This window comes from Aphelocoma coerulescens, chromosome 2 (assembly GCF_041296385.1).
Source record: "Aphelocoma coerulescens isolate FSJ_1873_10779 chromosome 2, UR_Acoe_1.0, whole genome shotgun sequence".
In the NCBI taxonomy this organism is placed as follows: domain Eukaryota; kingdom Metazoa; phylum Chordata; class Aves; order Passeriformes; family Corvidae; genus Aphelocoma; species Aphelocoma coerulescens.
Window position 1 is genome coordinate 62,198,280 of NC_091015.1, and position 17,989 is coordinate 62,216,268.

The 17,989-nt window shown below is 41.2% G+C and overlaps 1 protein-coding gene across 1 annotated transcript in view; it reads left to right on the forward strand.

Annotated features, from left to right (window-relative positions):
* The window catches only part of GLI3 (GLI family zinc finger 3), a 207,906-nt gene that overhangs the window by 158,894 nt on the left and 31,023 nt on the right, over positions 1-17,989 (forward strand). Inside the window, exons 9-11 of the mRNA XM_069007783.1 lie at positions 4,650-4,866; positions 6,297-6,413; positions 7,721-7,861. Of these exons, the coding sequence (XP_068863884.1) occupies positions 4,650-4,866; positions 6,297-6,413; positions 7,721-7,861 (475 nt within the window). The remainder of the gene's footprint in view (positions 1-4,649; positions 4,867-6,296; positions 6,414-7,720; positions 7,862-17,989) is intronic.

A 17,989-nucleotide genomic window follows, 5' to 3' on the forward strand; every position in this document is an offset into this window, starting at 1 on the left:
AACGCTTTCTTTTTACTCTCTTGCAAGTTGTTGCCCTATGTCTTTCATTAAATGCTCCCTCATCTACATGCTTGGGAAGCTCTTGTCCTAAAACCTTGCAAAGCAGAACTAGAAAGGGAAAAGCACTGAGGTACTTTTGCAAGACTTCCATGCATCAGATCTTGCAGAACTTTGTGCTTTGTAATACAAAGAGGGTACCTTCAGAATTTTTGGAAATTCTGAAGAAAATTACTGCGATATAATGAAACAATCCTTGCAGTATTCACAAAATTGGAATCTCCTCAGCATTTTTGCCTCCTTAGGCATACCTATGCAATGTATAGGAGAAAAGGACTTTTTCCTGACTTTAATTCACAGATGTTTTGTGGTAAATTCCACAGCTGTGACCAGAAACTGGATGACCTTGTTAGCAGGACAGCCACAAAGTAGCCACAAAGTTTGGTTTTGATTATAACGTCTGTTTTTCTTCTTCTTGAAGTCTGTTCTTTAAAATTTGATGTGCTCATGTAATTGCAATGTAGTTCACTGCCCTGGTTTACCTCCAGTGAAGGGAGTTTGAGACTTTGCAGATGAGGAGAAGAGAAAGAGAGAGAGAGAGAGAGAGACAGAGTGATAGACAGATGCAGAAGCCCACAGTATGATAAAATAAATGATATCACTGACGGGCTTTTCTGTCAGTGTATATGAGTTATTGAATGCTCAAGCAGAAATATTACATGTTTCTTCTAACCCTTACTCCTCATAAAACTCAACAACTAAAAAAATAACTGGTCTGTAATTTTTAGTGGCCATACATGCTTTCATCTTCTTTTCCTTTTCTACTTTGTTTAAAAGAAAAGTCTGTACCAGAAATACAAATGAAATTCCCTCCAGTGGTGTAAATTTTCATTTCTCAGTAGGTGGATGGAAGGAAAAAGTTCGTAGTTCATTTGCATTTCTGTGAATCCAAGATTTTTTGGAAATGACTGGTGTTTTGGAAAACATTAACCATTGGGGCAGGCATCTTGCATTCTTCTGGCATCTGGATTTTGGAAGTCTTGAGCTCTCCTTGTCTGAAGTGCCTCTTAAAACTGTCTTAAAAGAAACATGACTCAAAATTAAGCCTCTGGAACTACTCACTGCTTTTGAAAAACCTGGTTATTGGTTTTAGTAGTTCCAGAGTCTGAAAATTACTACTTTCAGCTCTTGTTTACTGCTTTTGGGCATAAATTTTAGGTGGTTCCCGAGTGACACTGCTGCCATCTTGGTGCATATTTCTAAGCAGACATGGTTGGAACAACTGGACAAGGCCAGCTGGTGCCACCCTTCCTGCTGATGCTGGCTGCCAGGTTAGGAAGCAGTGTCAGCTTGATAGGGCCAGCAGGAGGACGTATGGCTACTGGTCAAAGCAGAGGGATCTTATGGGGCTCTGGGCTACAGAGATTCCCCATCCATCCTGTATTCAAGAGCTGCTGAACAAAGTGCAGTGAAAAACTTTGGGAAGGAGGGCAGGAATCCAGGTCTTCCCTTCCCAATAGAGCACGCCATGCCAGCAATGTTGAGAGCTTTGATTTACTTTTCTTCTTTTTGGCCCTCAACATTGACTTTATTGTATGGTTTCTGAAAGGCAGAGATAGACCTACCACCTTCTGTTCTCTTCAGAACCTTCTGATCTGTTCAAATCAGAAAAATCCTCCAGGCTGCCCAGTGACAGCATCTTGCATGTGAGTGACATTAAACCCAGCCAGGTCAACTTGCCTTATGAGGAGCTCTCCAGAAACAGCTGGAGAAAATTGTTATTTGAAGGCAGCTATCTGAGCTATTTAAGAAGTCACCCTGATGGCTGAACCATTGTCTCAATTTCTGAGTTACTCCCCTTAGCTGTGCTGGCTATTCCTTTGCTCCCTCTCAATTGCCTTCTCATTTCATTCTGAGGTGTTTGAAGTTTGGAGGTGGAGGGAATTAAGTACAGGTTGTCAGGCTCCATAGGAAAATCCTAGTCCCTTAGACTCAACCCTTGCTGATGAGCACAGGATCAAAGAAAGATACTAAAGAAAAAACTATTCCTCCTTCCCCTAGCACATCTGTCCAGCTGTGTCTTAATGCATCTGCTGCTGCTATCGCTGTTTTCCAGTAAGAACCTCCAGCTAAGATGATGTCTATCTCCTCTATTGTATTCAACAGTTTTGTCAATGCCTGGCTTAGCATCCTCTTTCTGCATACTGCTTGTACAGTGTTAGGACAGGTGTAGATAACGAGGACATCTCCATGAGGTAAAATCTCTCGTTTTGGTGGAGGCCATTTTAATTTATGTAGGGAGGGGAACAGCAAGTATGCTTACTTAATATTTAAGCACTGCACTGCTTGAGTCATACAATTGTCTTTTTGCCATGTAGGATCTAAACAACATTACCAGAATTTTGAAACTAGACTTGTGAAGCTAGGTATTGTTGTGCATGGTCAAATGGAAAAAAAGTAAAAAACCCCCCAAAACCCAACCTGTATTTCCAAGGCTGCTATGTGCTTGTAGCTGCCAATGAAATCAGACCACTTATTTTTTCCTTTTAAACTGACTCATCTGAAGGGTGAAAGTGTCCTAGGCTTTAACTGCTCACAGAGAAATAAAACACCTCACCCAAACTGTTTGTGTTTTGTTTGTTGATCTTGGTGAATTTGACAGCAGCTTCCAGGATGGTGCCGTCTAGTGTTTGAAGTGTATGAGGTGAACTCATGGTGTATGTGTGGAAGCAAAAAGCACCTGGGTATAGTAAGGAGGCTTTTTTTTCAGCCTCGTGTATGGCAGTGTAATTGTGTGTTTTTTAATGAGCAGACCAGAGTAGTTACACTTAGTAATGTTTGTTCACTAAAAAGGAAAAGGGGTGTTAAATCATTATGTTCTTTGATGAATGGCTTGTAGACTGAAGAATAAATTGAACAAACTGGCATAGAGCTCAGTGAACATGAAATCAGCTATTAGAAGAAAGCTTGTGAACAAATTCTGAGCCTGATATGCATCTTTTGATTAATGTCCTATTAATCATCCGTAGTGGCTACCTTAGCTAAGTCATGCTGTAATCATTCATGGTTGCTTACAGGAACACTAGCAGGGACTATAGAGCTTCAATAACTGAATATTATTACTGATTTCTCCCTAACTCTTGCTGTGAACAATTACTGTTTTCACTATGTTTCTGCCTCCCTTTATTAGAAAGAATACAATGCAGAATGAAAAGAGAGTTCCTCAAAGACCAGTAAAATTCTCTGAGGGTATTCTTAATGATATTCTGTCCTAAATGGGCAAACTATTGTAATGCAGAGTTCTCACCAGGAATAATAATCACATTGAAGCTGTCTTTTTATGGGTTGTAGTCAAACAGACAAAATGTATAGTCATATTAAAGAACACAGAATTTTTGTAGAATTATTACTTTAAATGGTTGAAATTATTTTGGCTCTTTGTATCACAGTGTTTTCAGTTAATGCACTTAACAGCAACAGCAATTAAGGCTCCAGACTGTTAATTTGGATAAATTTGACATTAGAAGAAGCCTTGACTCTTGGAAGGTATAATGCCTGCACCCCTCTCTTTTAAGACCAAATGTTTTAAATTCCTATGGCTCTTTTGATGTCTGGTAGTTCAGTGTATTTTTTTTTTTAATCAATGAATATTCTTTTTCTTTTTTTTTTCCTTTTATGATTGGAAGTTATTGGCAAATATTTACAGGAGGATCTCTTATTCCTGTGCGTGAACATTTAGTTCCACACCATTTATTTCTCAAGTGTGACACAAAGAATGCTTTTGCACTAGCCACAAAATAGGTCCTTAGATGGCAGTGTAATTTCCTCCTAAGTCACTGTGGTCTGGGAAATACGGTGAAGTAATGAAGTGATGACGGGTATTAACATGTATAATGGGCTTAATAGACGTTTAGTGTTGTTTAACTGGAAGAAGGAGAAGTGCTTTCCCATTGGAATATTTCTACATTGGAAGTCATTGATCACCAATTTCAGAGGGGAAAGGTTAATCCATCAGTTTCTGTAACCAAACGGCACTGATGGAAATTCTTTAGGTGACATTCTGGATGAACTGAGCTTTCCATCTTTGCAAACAAATGAGTGATATGACAAGCATGGTGTTCAGAACACATTTAACCAATTGATTTTCTCTCCTCTTGTAATAAGATCTAGAGACATATGAAAGAGCGTAGCATGAGCCAAGATTAAAGGAACTGCTTCATACACAAGAACATAGGGGAACTGCATTATCAATAAAAGTACTATAAAGAATGTAGGCACCCATTCTTTTTCTTTATATAAAGTTTGTTATTGCAATAAATAGCTGTTATTGAACTGTCTGCCTTTTATTTCAGTTTTTCTGAATTTTATTTCAGTCAGCTTTCTGTCGTTTCCTGGTAGAGGTTAGGAAAAAATGTTACATTTTGTTATGGTATCATTTTTGTATTCACTAGTAAATCCAGGGCAACTCTGGATTTAAAATCAGGATTTATCATCCTTTGGGGCATGAAGAAGGATATGAGCGGGAGGGGAAAGTCTGGCTTCAAGTGGTTTAAAGATATGAAATATATTTAAAGGTTTAATCTGTATGGTTCCTTACTGAAATGATCCTCATCTTTTTCCTCCCTCTTCCCTCCTTTTTCTCCCAAATTCAGCCCTGCTCTGAGTTTCACATACCCTCCTACACCAGTATCCCTCCAGCAAATGCATCAGCAAATTATAAGTCGTCAGCAAACCCTAGGTTCAGCCTTTGGACACAGCCCTCCACTCATCCATCCTGCTCCAACTTTTCCTACCCAGAGACCTATCCCTGGCATTCCCAGTGTCCTGAACCCTGTCCAGGTCAGCTCTGGACCTTCTGAGTCCACACAGGTGAGAGGCAACAAAAGAAACCTTTACACCCCATTAATTTAGAAATTAAATAAATGGCATTGTCTCGATGGCAATTAATCACCGCTGTCACTGAGACCCTTCGATAACAGTTTTCTTGTAGCTCTAGCATTTGCAGTCACTTCATTATGAATCACAGGAGTGTTGGTGCAGTTCCTGATTGGTAGTGTGCTTTTTAGTCCTCATAAATATTCCAGTGTGCTGCAGCAGCTTCTCCTTCCAAACTGCCTCTCGTCGATCTTATACAGGAACTTAGTAGAGGTGGGGAGTAAGAAACGAGGCAAAACACATCAGAACCCCAATGTTTTAAAGATTAGCAGCTTCACCTTCAAATTAGGCTGACTGTAGGATACACAGGGTCATATTCTGCCCTCCCTGTACAGCTGTGAGTAACTTGAAGCGAGTAATTCTGTGAGCAAGAGAGTAACTCAAAGATAGTGAAGAGGTTTGAAGGTTTTTTTCTCTGATTTGTGCAAAATTGGACTTACTGAGTTTGAATTAATCATTTCAGTGAGGTGTATTCTCAAAAGCTGGGGATGAGCAGCAGTGAATCAGGCCCCTAATGTGGAGTTTATCACGGTGTGTGATTTGCCTGTTATTAACTAGTGCTGTTTGTTTCTAGATGACCTAGAATAGGTTATTTATCAGTCTGGAAGCTGTTGATCTCCTGGCTAGCTTTTACAAATGTAGAGGAAGAACATACTGCTGTAGAAAACATATTGATTTTTTGTGGGGTCCCTGCAAGTTCAGATATCTCTAAAAGATCTCTGGATTCCTACAAGATCCATTTGCAGGTGTAGGTAATGGTGTTCAGTCGAGCACAGAAGAAAAACAAGATTCTGGCCTGTTTATGTCAGCTATTTTGCTATTAAATTGTGAGAATCCAGGACTTCATCTAGGATTTTTTGGCTGAGTATCACACTAGTGTTCAGTTTTTCTTCCTATCCACCCATTATAATGGGAAACAAAGTGAAGGAGCTGATATCTTGTGTGCAGATATTAAATGCAAAACCTTTCCTTCAAATGTGAAAAAAGAAATGTTTCTCTTGTGTTTATTTGAGTATGCTGTGATTTTGCCTTTCCAAAGTTGTCATTAAGTGGAAAATCAAGTTCTTCCTACCTCTCATTGCTCTGACAAAACCAGCATTGGTTTGTAGCAAGCAATTTCATCAAATGCTCCCCTTCCCACTCCCTCCCTGCTCCGCTACAAGGTTGAGCAATGCAGCTCTTCCATGAGTTAATGCTGTATAATTGAAGGACAATGTAATTGTATATCCAATATAATTAACAGTGCAGCTTCTCCATACGAAGTTGCTGAGCAGGTGCTGCATATTTTTGTTTGGAGCCACATATTTATCACCGTCTAATTTTGTCTTCTTCTGGGGGGGAAAAAACCCCCCACCTGCCTGCAGCAGAATAAACCCACAAGCGAATCTGCAGTGAGCAGCACAGGAGATCCCATGCACAACAAGCGCTCCAAGATAAAGCCTGACGAGGACCTCCCCAGCCCGGGAGCAGGAAGCATGCAGGTATGGCAGCCAGGTTCCAGTCATGAGCCTTCCCTCTTGCTGTTGGAGTGAAAATGAACCTTGCCTGTGGCACACGTGTTTTCAGGCTCCTTTGTGTACTGAGTACACAGGCAGCCTTGGCTTGTGGTAGCCAGGGCTAAATGGGAACAGCTCCTAGGGTGCAGGGTCAGTGACAGGATGAGGGCAAAGAGGAAGGAGGCTGATGGAGAGGTACCTCTGACCCGTCAGAGCATGCTCAACCCTCTGTTTGCCATGGAAAAGTGAACAAGAGACATTCAGGTCTTTATTAAGGACACATCTTCTCTTCAGCAAAAATACTTAAGGCTGCCTTGACTTAGCACTGTACTGCACTGAGGCCTCAGTGTCGGGCTCCAGTCTCATTTGCTGTACTTTCTATACCAGTTAATGCCACTGGTTTTAGTAGGGGGACTCATGATTTACAGTGACTCAGGGGAGATGAGAGTCAGAGCCTCAGTCTTGTGAGTGAATCCATGAAAACAAAGCAGAGGTCTGCCTAAATCCTTCAACAGGTTTGAAATGGAAAAATAGCAGGAGTGCATAATCTGAACCAAATGTTTACACTAACATCTGACTCTTACCCTTAGCAAATAACAAGCTGGGGAGAATGAGGCACTCTGATGTACTGGAGGTGGGAAATTTAACCCCAAAATTAAATACTTTCTTCCCCCGCTCATTCCTTTCCTGCACATGTTATGGAAAAGAACAGACTAACAAGTAGCTTGAAATTTACTAGTCTGCTCTTGGAAAGCTTTTAGCATGCAAACCTGTTACTGTTTTAAGAATGGAAACACACTGGATTACTGGTGATCCAATTTCTGTCCAACCCTAGTAGTAAAATCAAATTCCAATTAATTCAACTATATTGAATAGTGCCTTTCACATTAGGGGTGCCGCTGAATCATGAAGCCAGGTGCACAAATAACAAGCTGTTTAAATAAAGTGTGAGGAAAGACAGGCCATTATGATTTATTTTTAATTGAAATGTAAAGGGAATTTTTTTTAGACGTTCTCTGCATTGAGTACTTCTGGGAAAGAAAAATTTATTTTACATATATAGTTTGTAAATGGCTTCTGGCTTATCAGGCCTATTTTGGGCTTCTGTATTTCGTAGAATGGAGTAGCATAGTGAAGTGAGAGTAAAATAATCCTCCCTCCCCCGCCTCCTCCACAGACACACACCCCCATCATCTTTCTTTTAATGCTGAAATAATTCACTTTTCTTCCTCCTTGGTTTCAGAATTTCCTCTCTCTTCTTCTCACCCCTGTTTTTTTTTTCCTCTCTCCAGGAACAGCCAGAAGGAATGACCCTGGTAAAAGAGGAAGGGGACAAAGATGAAAGCAAACAGGAGCCTGAAGTGGTCTATGAGACAAACTGCCACTGGGAAGGCTGTTCCCGGGAGTTTGACACGCAGGAACAGCTAGTGCATGTAAGTTAATGGTATTCAGGAACTAGGTTTTAAAACTACGTGACCTTTTTCATGGGGGTCAGGTTCTCTGACCCTGTGCTGAGTCAAGTTTCTTAGCTAACAGAGCTGCAAACTGGAGAGGGGTTTATGAGTTTCTGAGAATAAAGAAAACTCGAAGCCACAGTGCTTGACCTGTTCAGTCAGCTAAAGCTTAGTGTAAAATTCAATAAAGTCTTCAACAGAGATTGTAATGGCTCTGATCCTGTAAGCCAGCAAACGCTATTTTGAGTTAGAGACTTTGATAGTTATTGAGTAATAGTAAGCTGGACATGAATGATTATTAACCTTTAGCCAAGTTTGATTTTTTTCTCCCCAAAGGGGCTGTAACAGTAGAAATGGGTGAGGGGAATTTTTTCCCTTCCCTAAGGGAGGTTTTGCTATCAATTTACTGTTGTGCGTAAACTGAAAGGGATTATTTGGCTAAATATATGGGAACTGAGTTACTTCAGTCCTTTTAGCAAAAGGAAATTTTATCTCCCTTGTTTTTTATTCCTCTCTGCCACCTCTCTGAAATAAACAATTTGTACTGTTCGGTAGTGTTGTAAGATAGAAAGTGAGCGATCAAAATTCAGAATACAACCTGACAAGTGCCATCCCCCCACAATTCTAACCTCCTTTACTAGCAGCATCTCTCTTATTTACTGTCATCATAGAACATATTGAATACTCTGAAAAAATCCTGAATTCCTAGTACAGAGTTGAGAGGAATTTCTTCAGCAAATGAGCAGTGTGACAGAATTGTATTTACTTTAGAAAACTGTTTAATACTTTACTGGACATCAGGCAAAATCTATTGCAAAATGTGGAGAGTACTACTGAAATAGCTAGTTGAAAAATCTACTTTTTCACCCAAAATAAATAAAACCAAACCCACCATACATTTCCAAAACTATGCAAAGTGGTAAACTGATCCTGCAAAGCTGACTTTGGTAAAGCAATGTCAGCTTTCACTTGCTGGAGTGCGAGAACCTCTTAGTGTTGCAGTTACTCATCAAGATGTATTTTCAGGTTCTTGTTATTATTAGGTAGTAGCAGCAGCAGTAACAACAATAATGATAAATGAAAGACTATAAAAAACTAAAATAATGTCCGAAATAGGACGTTTTTCCAAGAATTCTTTGGAGACATATTGCACACATAATTCCCTAGCATTTTAATAGGCCAAAATGAAATGTGTGGAGAAACTGTTTTGGTGTCACAGTACCTTTTTGGGAAGAAATGCCATACAAATGGCTGCTGCAAGTGGTTTGACACATTTAAATTAAAAGATCAAATGTTGGTCTTTGAATTGATTCTGTGCAAACAGACAGTGGACATCATTTGGGGCTCTGCATAGTCTTTATATCTGGTAGTAATTGTTAGGCTGAAGCTTTATGATGCCTGGCAAACCCTTCAGTATTCAGAAATCATCCCAGTGATGATGATAAATAATAGACACAGAAATATATGTAATAAAAGAGAAATTCCGAATAAAGGTACCCTTGGCAATGAAAAAAAGAAAAAGGATTTTTTGATGTTTCAGGTGTAAAATTTAATGGAAATCCACTGAGCATGTTAGCTAATAGCTCACTTTTGGTATTTTAAAGTGAATTATATTGACAGGGTGGTAGTTCATTTGTTCTGGAGTTTTTTTAAATTAATTTGTTGGTTTTGGTGGGATTTTTATAGCAAATCTGCCTGCATTGTAATGGTCAACAGCAAGACTGAAAAAAGTGTATTTCTTATGCTTCTGAGCAATGGCAACATCTGAAACAGGTTTCTCTAGACATAGAAAAGGAATATAAAAAGTTTTTCTATGACACAGGGAGTTCTTTTTGGCAGGATTCAGGTGTGTTAAGATGGTGTTTAGGATTACAAGGTACAAGACTTGACTCCATACCCAGAAGACAATAAATTCATCATGGCAACCATCACATTTAAGTAGCAAAAATCATGCTGTAAGAGTCAGCGGGATTCAGCGATGGGGCCATGGTTTGTGATTTCTTTTTCTGCTCTGGCAGAGCCCTGCTGTGGGGACTCGAGCAAGTTATTTCTGCCCAGAATTGCAAAGGCCTTTAGACTTCTAACTCTGTTTGAAAGCCTGGCCGCTCACCCCAGTCTGCCTTTTGCACATTTTTTCTGCCCTTGATTGCCTCAGCCCTCTGATGTACATCTGCAGCAACTAGGGAAATGAGGTCTGGTCTCGGTAGGGCTTCACAGGAGGGCAGTCCTGGTTTTGCCTAGGTGTGTCACTCTGGCAGAAAGGGCTCCCTCCCTGAGCATTAGGTCCTTGAAAATCTCAGTGGAAAAAGCGGTGTGGCTCACGTATGCCTCCTATCCAAATACTGTGGACAAATCCAAGTAGATACAAATTGCTGTAGCTGCGCTTAAATCGGTGTCAGCACAGTTTTGAGTGCTGTGTGCCATGTGCGTGTGTATGCCTGAACCAGGCACGGGCAGGGTGTGTCTCAGGGCCTGTGCCCACGCTTGGCTCAGCAGCACTGAGCCTGTGGCACCAGCTGGAGGCCTCGCCAAGGCTGGAGCCTGCCGGTGCCAGACACTGCTCAAATGGGAGAAGGGATGTACCTGACATGGGCACAAGGTCACAAGCTGCACCCTGCAGCTCTGGGGCCACGTACATTGGGCTGTTCGTGCTGTCTGGAGCTACCTGAGCCTTCTCATGTGCAGGTAGGACTGGAGATAGGTTCATGCTGTTAACCTTCAGATCTGGCAGCAGAGTTCTGCCACCATGCCTCTCCTGGCTGCATGTGCTGCTGCTCTCCTGGTGATCCCCAACCCACTGGCTGACTCAGCAGAGCCTGAGCTGCTCCAGCTAAGCTTGAAGAGCTTGAAGGTTTGGAAGTAAGGTGCTGGATTGGATGTCAAAAGTATAGATAACCATCCTGTTTTGTTGATTCTGCTGTGGGGTAGTAATCACCAATACAGGGGCAACTGGCATAGATAAAGGCAGTAAAGGCTTAAATTGCCCTAGCAAGACTTATCCAGATAACATCTGCCATCTTGTCCAATGGCACAGGACAGCCTGTTATCCAAGCCTTGCTTCCCAATGCACTGAAATTTTAGAGGAGTTGCAGTGTTAAGAGATGGAAGTGTTTCTAGATGTTTGGTTTGTTTCCTCAAGGGTTAGGTAACTCTATGTGAGTTCTAGTCATGCCAGATTGAGCAGAGCTTCAAAAAACTTTTCCACAACACATAGTACACACAGTTCATGGTACAGATTTCACTACTCCCCCTATGAATAGGGTGTGTACACAAGCACATATGCATGTGTTTTGAAAAAGGTAAATATGAGTTTGTGTATATTCTGGTATTTCTGTCACATAAGGATAGCTTTGTCATCTATTGGGGAATTATGAGATGTGATTTACTTCAAAATCAACTGTAGGTGAATCAGCATTACAAAGTGATGTGTTACATAGCATGTATGAAGTGATAAAATCTGTGTCTAAATATGTGGTATAGCTTTAGAGCAGAAATTTCAATGTTGTGCCCAATAGTCAGCATTTGATGTTATTTTTCTGCATTTCTGTAGCAAAGTCCTGCAGTTATTAGTGTAAAATGTGGCTGCCAGTGAAAGCGTTCTTAGGCCCCAATGTTTTCTGACTGAATTTATGAACAGAACCTGAGCTGCTATGAATAAATAAGTGAAAAGCTACTTAAAGAATCGTTACTGACCCACCCAGAAGGGTTGACTGAAATGATTTTGGCACGGGTGCTCTTATTTTCAAGTGATATGTGCCACTTAGAATTCAGCATGGTTAAATTTTCATGATGCATACACCAAAAAGCAAGGTGTTAAACCATCTGATGCTCTGCCTTATTTATAACACCTATCCATCCTTCCTCTCCCCCCCCCCCCCCCCTTACAGTTAATAGAAAGATTCATGATTCTTCATGGTTGTCTATCTAGCGTCTGACAGTACCGACTGCACTGCTAAAGCAAGTCACTATCTATAATTGATATCCTTCTATGGAATAGGGTACTGGCTGCAATTGAAGGGTTTTGCTGAAAGCTCTTAAATCCTGACAAGTTCTGCCCTTGTTCTGGTTGTCGCTGAGCTGCACTGCTGAGATCCCAGGGTTATTTGAAGTTGATGCAAAAGGGGTGCGTGTGTTGCACATTAGCAAGACACAAAGTTGGCGAGCCACGTTAGAGCTGCCACTGCATTCACCTGCCAGGTAGTCTTATTTACAGTGCATTGCACTCTTGAAAAGGCTGGTTACATTACTGTTTGAAATGTGTATTATAGGTTTCTTTCTTTCCCTTTTTTCTTCTCCTCAAAAAATTTAAAAAAGATCTTATTTATTTTAAAACCTCAGTTTGCTGCTGGGGTCTTTATCATTCAGCGTTTTAATTAATTTCTCTGCCCAGCGAGATATTATAATTGGGCTTAGCTGAGCTCAAGTTTGTTTTAAATATGTGAGCGCCTAGAAGCTAATAAGATATTGTATATATTTATAAATCTGCTTTTTGTTGCAGTTTGTCCTTTTTTTCCCCCAGAAATCAGTTTAAGAATAAAATATTGCAAAAGGGTTAGACGCTAAAGATAAAAGTTTGTTTAAGAAAATTATCCTTCAAGGAAATGACTGAATTTATTGTTAAATATTAATACAATGGCAATCAGAAAAACGCAGCGCTGCCTATTTCTCATCCCCCTTGCTGCGTAGCCTTGATGATAATTATTTTTTATTCAAAAACATGCTTGAAGAACTGTAGAGCTATTTTTTTGTTAGTGTTTTCTCCTTAATTGTACAGCAATAAAATTCTCTCATTGTTGTTACATTTGATTAGACAAGATCAAAAAGCCCTAAACTGACAGCAATGGCTTACATTCAGGATTCCATTTGCTGAGGTCTTCCTGCCTGTTTGCAAAGCCGTGGTGACTGGAGCACTCCCCTGGCAATCCCTGGGGATTGTACTACTCCATGCGGCTCCCTTCTTGCACCAGAGGGCAGCTGTTTTTGTTTTTCAGGTACCCACGTGTTCCCAAGGCATTGCAGTGCACTGAGGGTACCCAAAAGAACCATTACATGTAATTCTGAGACTGGAGTTTCTTAATGTTCTTGCTCTCTGTTCCTACAGAAAAGGGTGGACTCAACCCTGACCTACAGAATTTGGCCAGCCATCTGTGGAGACTTACATAAACCCCAAACTGTGCCCACAGCCAGCCTCTGCTCAGGTTTTACAGCATCTGTGAGGTGCTGCCACACCTTAATCAATCCTGTGCAGCTCAAAACACTTAAGATCATCAGGAGGTGGGGAACACACCACTCTGAAGGATTAGTCCTCTTTACAGTGGCTGATTTTGGATGCCCAGAAATAAGGACACTCAAAGTCAATAGATTTGAAAGTCTCATCTCCTCTGCTACCGTGCTGTCTTTAGCCTATGGCTTCTTCCTCAGCTCCTCTCCTGCAGGAGAGCCGTAGGTAAGGACTGGAGAGAGCTTCACCACTCTTCTCTAAACAGAGATCCAACTACAATAGGAGGATAAACCAGATTAAAGCAGTTCCCCTGAGTGTCAGCTACAGTGCAGCAGACCTGTTAGTGATCCTGAGAGTTGCACATTGCCGACCACTTGCAAGAGGGGAAACTGCCCTGTAAGCAAGGAGCCCCAAGCTGCCAAAGCCAAGCAGGTGCTGGGTGCAGCTGTGAGTAGGCATCTGCGCTGTGGAGGCATTTGCTCACATTTGGCCCAACAAGTAGATTATCCTTCATGCATTAGTGGTTTCTTTTCTCTAGGTCCTGCAGGTGTGCTTGCAAACTGGTTGTGGTGCAGATGAAGTCCCAGCTTTGTGAAGCAAGTCCCTTACAATCCCAAAGAGGTGTAATCACACATCCCAGTTTGCATGCTTCTTGAAATATGTTCAGGGATTTACTTAGTTTTTAATTCTTCTTTGCAGAGGCAGTTTTCGGTGCATTTTCATTATAGTTTATTTGGCTCTAGCACAGTAACACAGAGAAGCCTCAGCCCATTCACAGGCTCAGTGTGCATGGCAGTGACAGCTACTGCCCTGAAAGGTTCAGGAATGTTTCCTTTAAATTGCAAAGAGTAAGGACTAGATAAGAACATGAAATCCATTATAGTAATATTTTTTTTTCCTGACAAAAGGAGAATGTTTTATGCACAACAGCAAAGGGGGTTTTGTTGGAGGTTTTATTCTGTTTCACCTTGGTTTATTTTTTACTCACTTGCATCTGGACCCTAGCTCATACTTGGAGAAGCAGTGCTGTGGACAAAAGAAATCAGTTCTTAAAGTGAGACAAGCCCAAGGCTTGGGCTGAAAGTTGGGACAACTTGGAGAAGGCAGGGAGTTGTTTCAGTGGCAAGCAAGTGCCATGGGAAGGCTTTTTTCTGTTTGTCCATCTCTGCAATGTATTTGATCTTTGTAGCTATGGGGGTACTACAAGGAAAAGGAAGAAGACGAAGAGAAAGGAAGAAGAGCTTATAGCAAATAATCATAAGAAACATCTGTACAGAAGTTTTTAGATTTTGAAATCTCTTCCTCATTACCTGTTTAAAGGCTGAGTTCTAATTAAGACACCACCTTACTGTGCTGGATTTATAAGCTGCTGAACCCATCCTTTTGAACTGTGCCAGAATCGTTGAATTGTTTATAGGCCAGCAATTTATTAGATGGCATAGCAAAGCTGGTAAGCAGATCTGTGCCCTTGAGAGCATGTTCATTCTCTCTTGGTTTCTGTCTGGGTACCTAACACAGGCTTGTTTAAATTAAGCAAGTCTTTAACCCCCATAAAGGTATCCATGTAAGTGCTGTTGGGTTTTAAGGTTAAGTAACCACAGACGGACCTCACTGCTCTTCGGGAGCCCCCAGGCTCTGGCACAGCCCCTGCTTGTGCTTCTCAGCACATCCTTGTTCTGTGTCAGTCACCGTGATGCCCTTTGCCTCCCAGCAGTGTTAAAAGTCATCAGTGCTGCCTTGTGAAGAGATCATACTCACTCTGGGCTTGACACAAAGGCCAGCTGTGCTTTGGCTCAGGTCCTCTTAAGCACTCCACTACACAAGTGCATCAGCAGTCTCCCTGCCTAGAGTCTGGCTTTTGATGAATCACAGAGGAGAAGGGGGAAAAAATAATGTGGGGATTTCTTTTTTGATAGAGAAAGGTTTACAACAAAATAAATCCACCCTAATCTGTGAAGTATTAAGAGGGGATTTAGAGAGAGAAATGTAATCATTTTTTTATTTTAATTCCTCTGTAATTAGCATTTCTTTCACAGCATTAGGAAAACTTGTTGTTAGTCTGCTGATGCTATGGCTTCTGTTCGTATGAGTTGCCAAAGTCATTGTCTTTGAATTGGTATCCCTGAAAGGGGTTGCTAAACTATGGCATGTCCTTTAAATAACACTTGTTTTTCACTATTGTAGGTAGGGACAAGCAGTGCTCCCCCTTGTGCCCTGGGAAGTTACTCTACCCACTCCACCCATAATAAGTGGGCACTTGGGTGGAAAGGGCTGTGCAGGGTTTGACTTTGGTCCATGCTTTTAATCACACAGCACTATTCAAGTAGTTTGTGGATATACATACTTACTTGAGGGTAAGCATGCCTGAGAGTTCAGGTGGTGAACTGTTCCAAGTTACTGATATTTTATAGCTGACTTCAAGTTTTGGGGAGAAATGTAGAATAAAAAGCTGCCAGCCTAGTCCCAGGGGAGCCCATGCTGACTGAATGACAAACGCATAGGGAAGAGTAAAGCTGCAAACTGAGTTGATTCTTCAGCTCCTGAGTCTTGTTGGCACATCATGGAGAAGAGAGAAAAGGGAAGTCCCTGCCTGCCTTTATTTTGCTGCCTCAGGGCTGCATGGGGGGGCTGGGCTTGTGCATGGACTTCAGGTACCTTTCAGTCCTGACCAAAGGGCCAGGACAAAGCAGATTGACCTGGGCAGAGCTGTTCTTTCTGTGCAGTTTTTTCATGCCTTGCTGTTGTTACGTGATTTGATGTTACATAGCTTGTGTTATTAGGGTGAGCCAGTGGAAGATCTGTCTTATGTGTTTGGTGTGGTATGTCTCTGCACTGCTTTTGTCACCCATATTCTACCTAAAAATCTACCCATAGTAAACCAATCCTGGGAAGAATAGAAATCTGTGAGTGCTGGCTCAGCTGCATGTGGAAGTGTTTTTTCTGAGACAGAAGTGGCAGATCAGCATGTGCAAATGGAGACAGAGACAGGCAAGTTAAATACAGGCATGAGTGAAGTTTCTGCATTTGGTTTTGAGAGGGCTGGGCTGCATGGATTCATTTTTGCAGTCTCTATTGTTTGTGTAACCTCTTAATAGAAAGAAAAAGAAAAAAGAAACGCAGATGAGCCTTTTATCATGGGGAAACAAATCTAGTGTTTTCCCTTGCTTAAACTTTAGTGTGAGCGTGACTTTTCTTCAAGGTGTCGAGTACCTAATCTGTAAAATGAATGGGTGGTGGTTTTGTCAGGAGTGGGTCCTCTGGTGGCTTGCACTGTAGGTATGAGGTCTGCATATACCATTCTTATGTGTATCACAGGGCTGAGATGCCGCAGTTCTTCGTGAGATAAAGTAGTCAAGCTGAAAATGAAACAAAGCTCCAACTGTATCCCTCCTTGTGTTTAGCAGAGATAAACTACAGTGGAGTCTCAGTGCTGCTCCGTTTGGCTTCTGGCAGCAGCTTTAATTGGTAAAATGCAGATTTTTTTTTTGATCAAGAGAGGATTATTCTTGTTATCAGTCTGGAGCATCTTATTTCAAGATGAAAAGGCTTCGCTGAATTACAGATGCCAACATTTTTACAAAGCACTTTGGCGATTGACATCTCAAAGAGAAAGTATGATTTATTAGCCTATAATGGCTAACACTCAGCACTGGGCTAGGTCCCACTGATTTGTGAAATTGCTTAATATGAATTGCCTTTTTGTGCAATTCAAGCCCCAGGTTTTTCAAATAAACTTAGAATGTAAAGTGTATGAAACATTACATACCTGAAAAGGGAGAAGGGTAATGGGACTGTGTTGCGAAAAAGAAAAGAAAGGCAAAAGGAAGAAAGGGATAAAGAAAGAAAGAGAGAGAATGAAAGAAAAAGAGAAGGAAAAGAGACAGAAAAAAAATAGAAAGACCTATTTCTAAATCCATCTTGGTGGTGCTTTTTTACAGTAGTTTGGTTGAAATGTTGGCAGGGTAAAGATTAATAACAAGCCTTGTCGCTATCAGTACTTGCTTGTCGATTCTCTGTAACAGGGCTGTCTGTTCAGCATGGAAATTATTGATTAAATAAAAATTGCTATTAGATTGTGATGTGATCCATAATCACAAACAATGGTGGACATTCTTCTTTCAGATCCCAAGCCATGCATCAAGTTTTTCCTTGCAGCAATTTATATTGTGCTGACACTCGCACCCATTAGGCTTTTATCCTCTCCTACATGTGCCAAGAAAGCACGAAAAGAAAGAACAGCAGCAGCACAGCAGCAGGTAGGCACTCACTAAATTTTCAGAGAGAAGCACAATACAGATAAGTGTGTCCTTTGCTTCTGGTTAGCACCTTACCTCAGCAGCGATTCCTGCCAGATAAGGGCAACACACCTTGAATGCATCCAGGGAGGTCCAGTATAGTTTGCATGGGAGAGGGTTGTGGTGTATTATTTTAGGATTCTATAGCATGAAGGACAAGTGTCTTTCCTGTATTTATTTAGCTCTGATGCTTCCTAATTTGAGGAATCCAGGATTGGAGCACATCACTTAGAACTGCATTACTTTAGGCTGAATTAATTAAAAAGATAGTATCTCACTCTTCACAGCACATGTGAGCATGGTACCAACTTTCTTTCTCCTGTGAAAGCCTTTGTCTAAAACTAAAGGAAACTTAGTGAAAAAAAATTCTGAGAGTTTGGCTACTTATAGGAGCTTCTCCATCCCTTTGTTTCAGAATACCTTAAACAACATATGTATGTCAGAACTGATCAAGCACACCTGGCCTGGCTGCTAGGGAGTGGCATTCCTGTACCTGGTCTGTTCATTGCAGAGTGTTTTGCCAGTTACCAGCATCAGGCAGGATTACCACAAGAGTTCTGTACCTCTGTACAAGAGCGGAGAGTAGAGAAT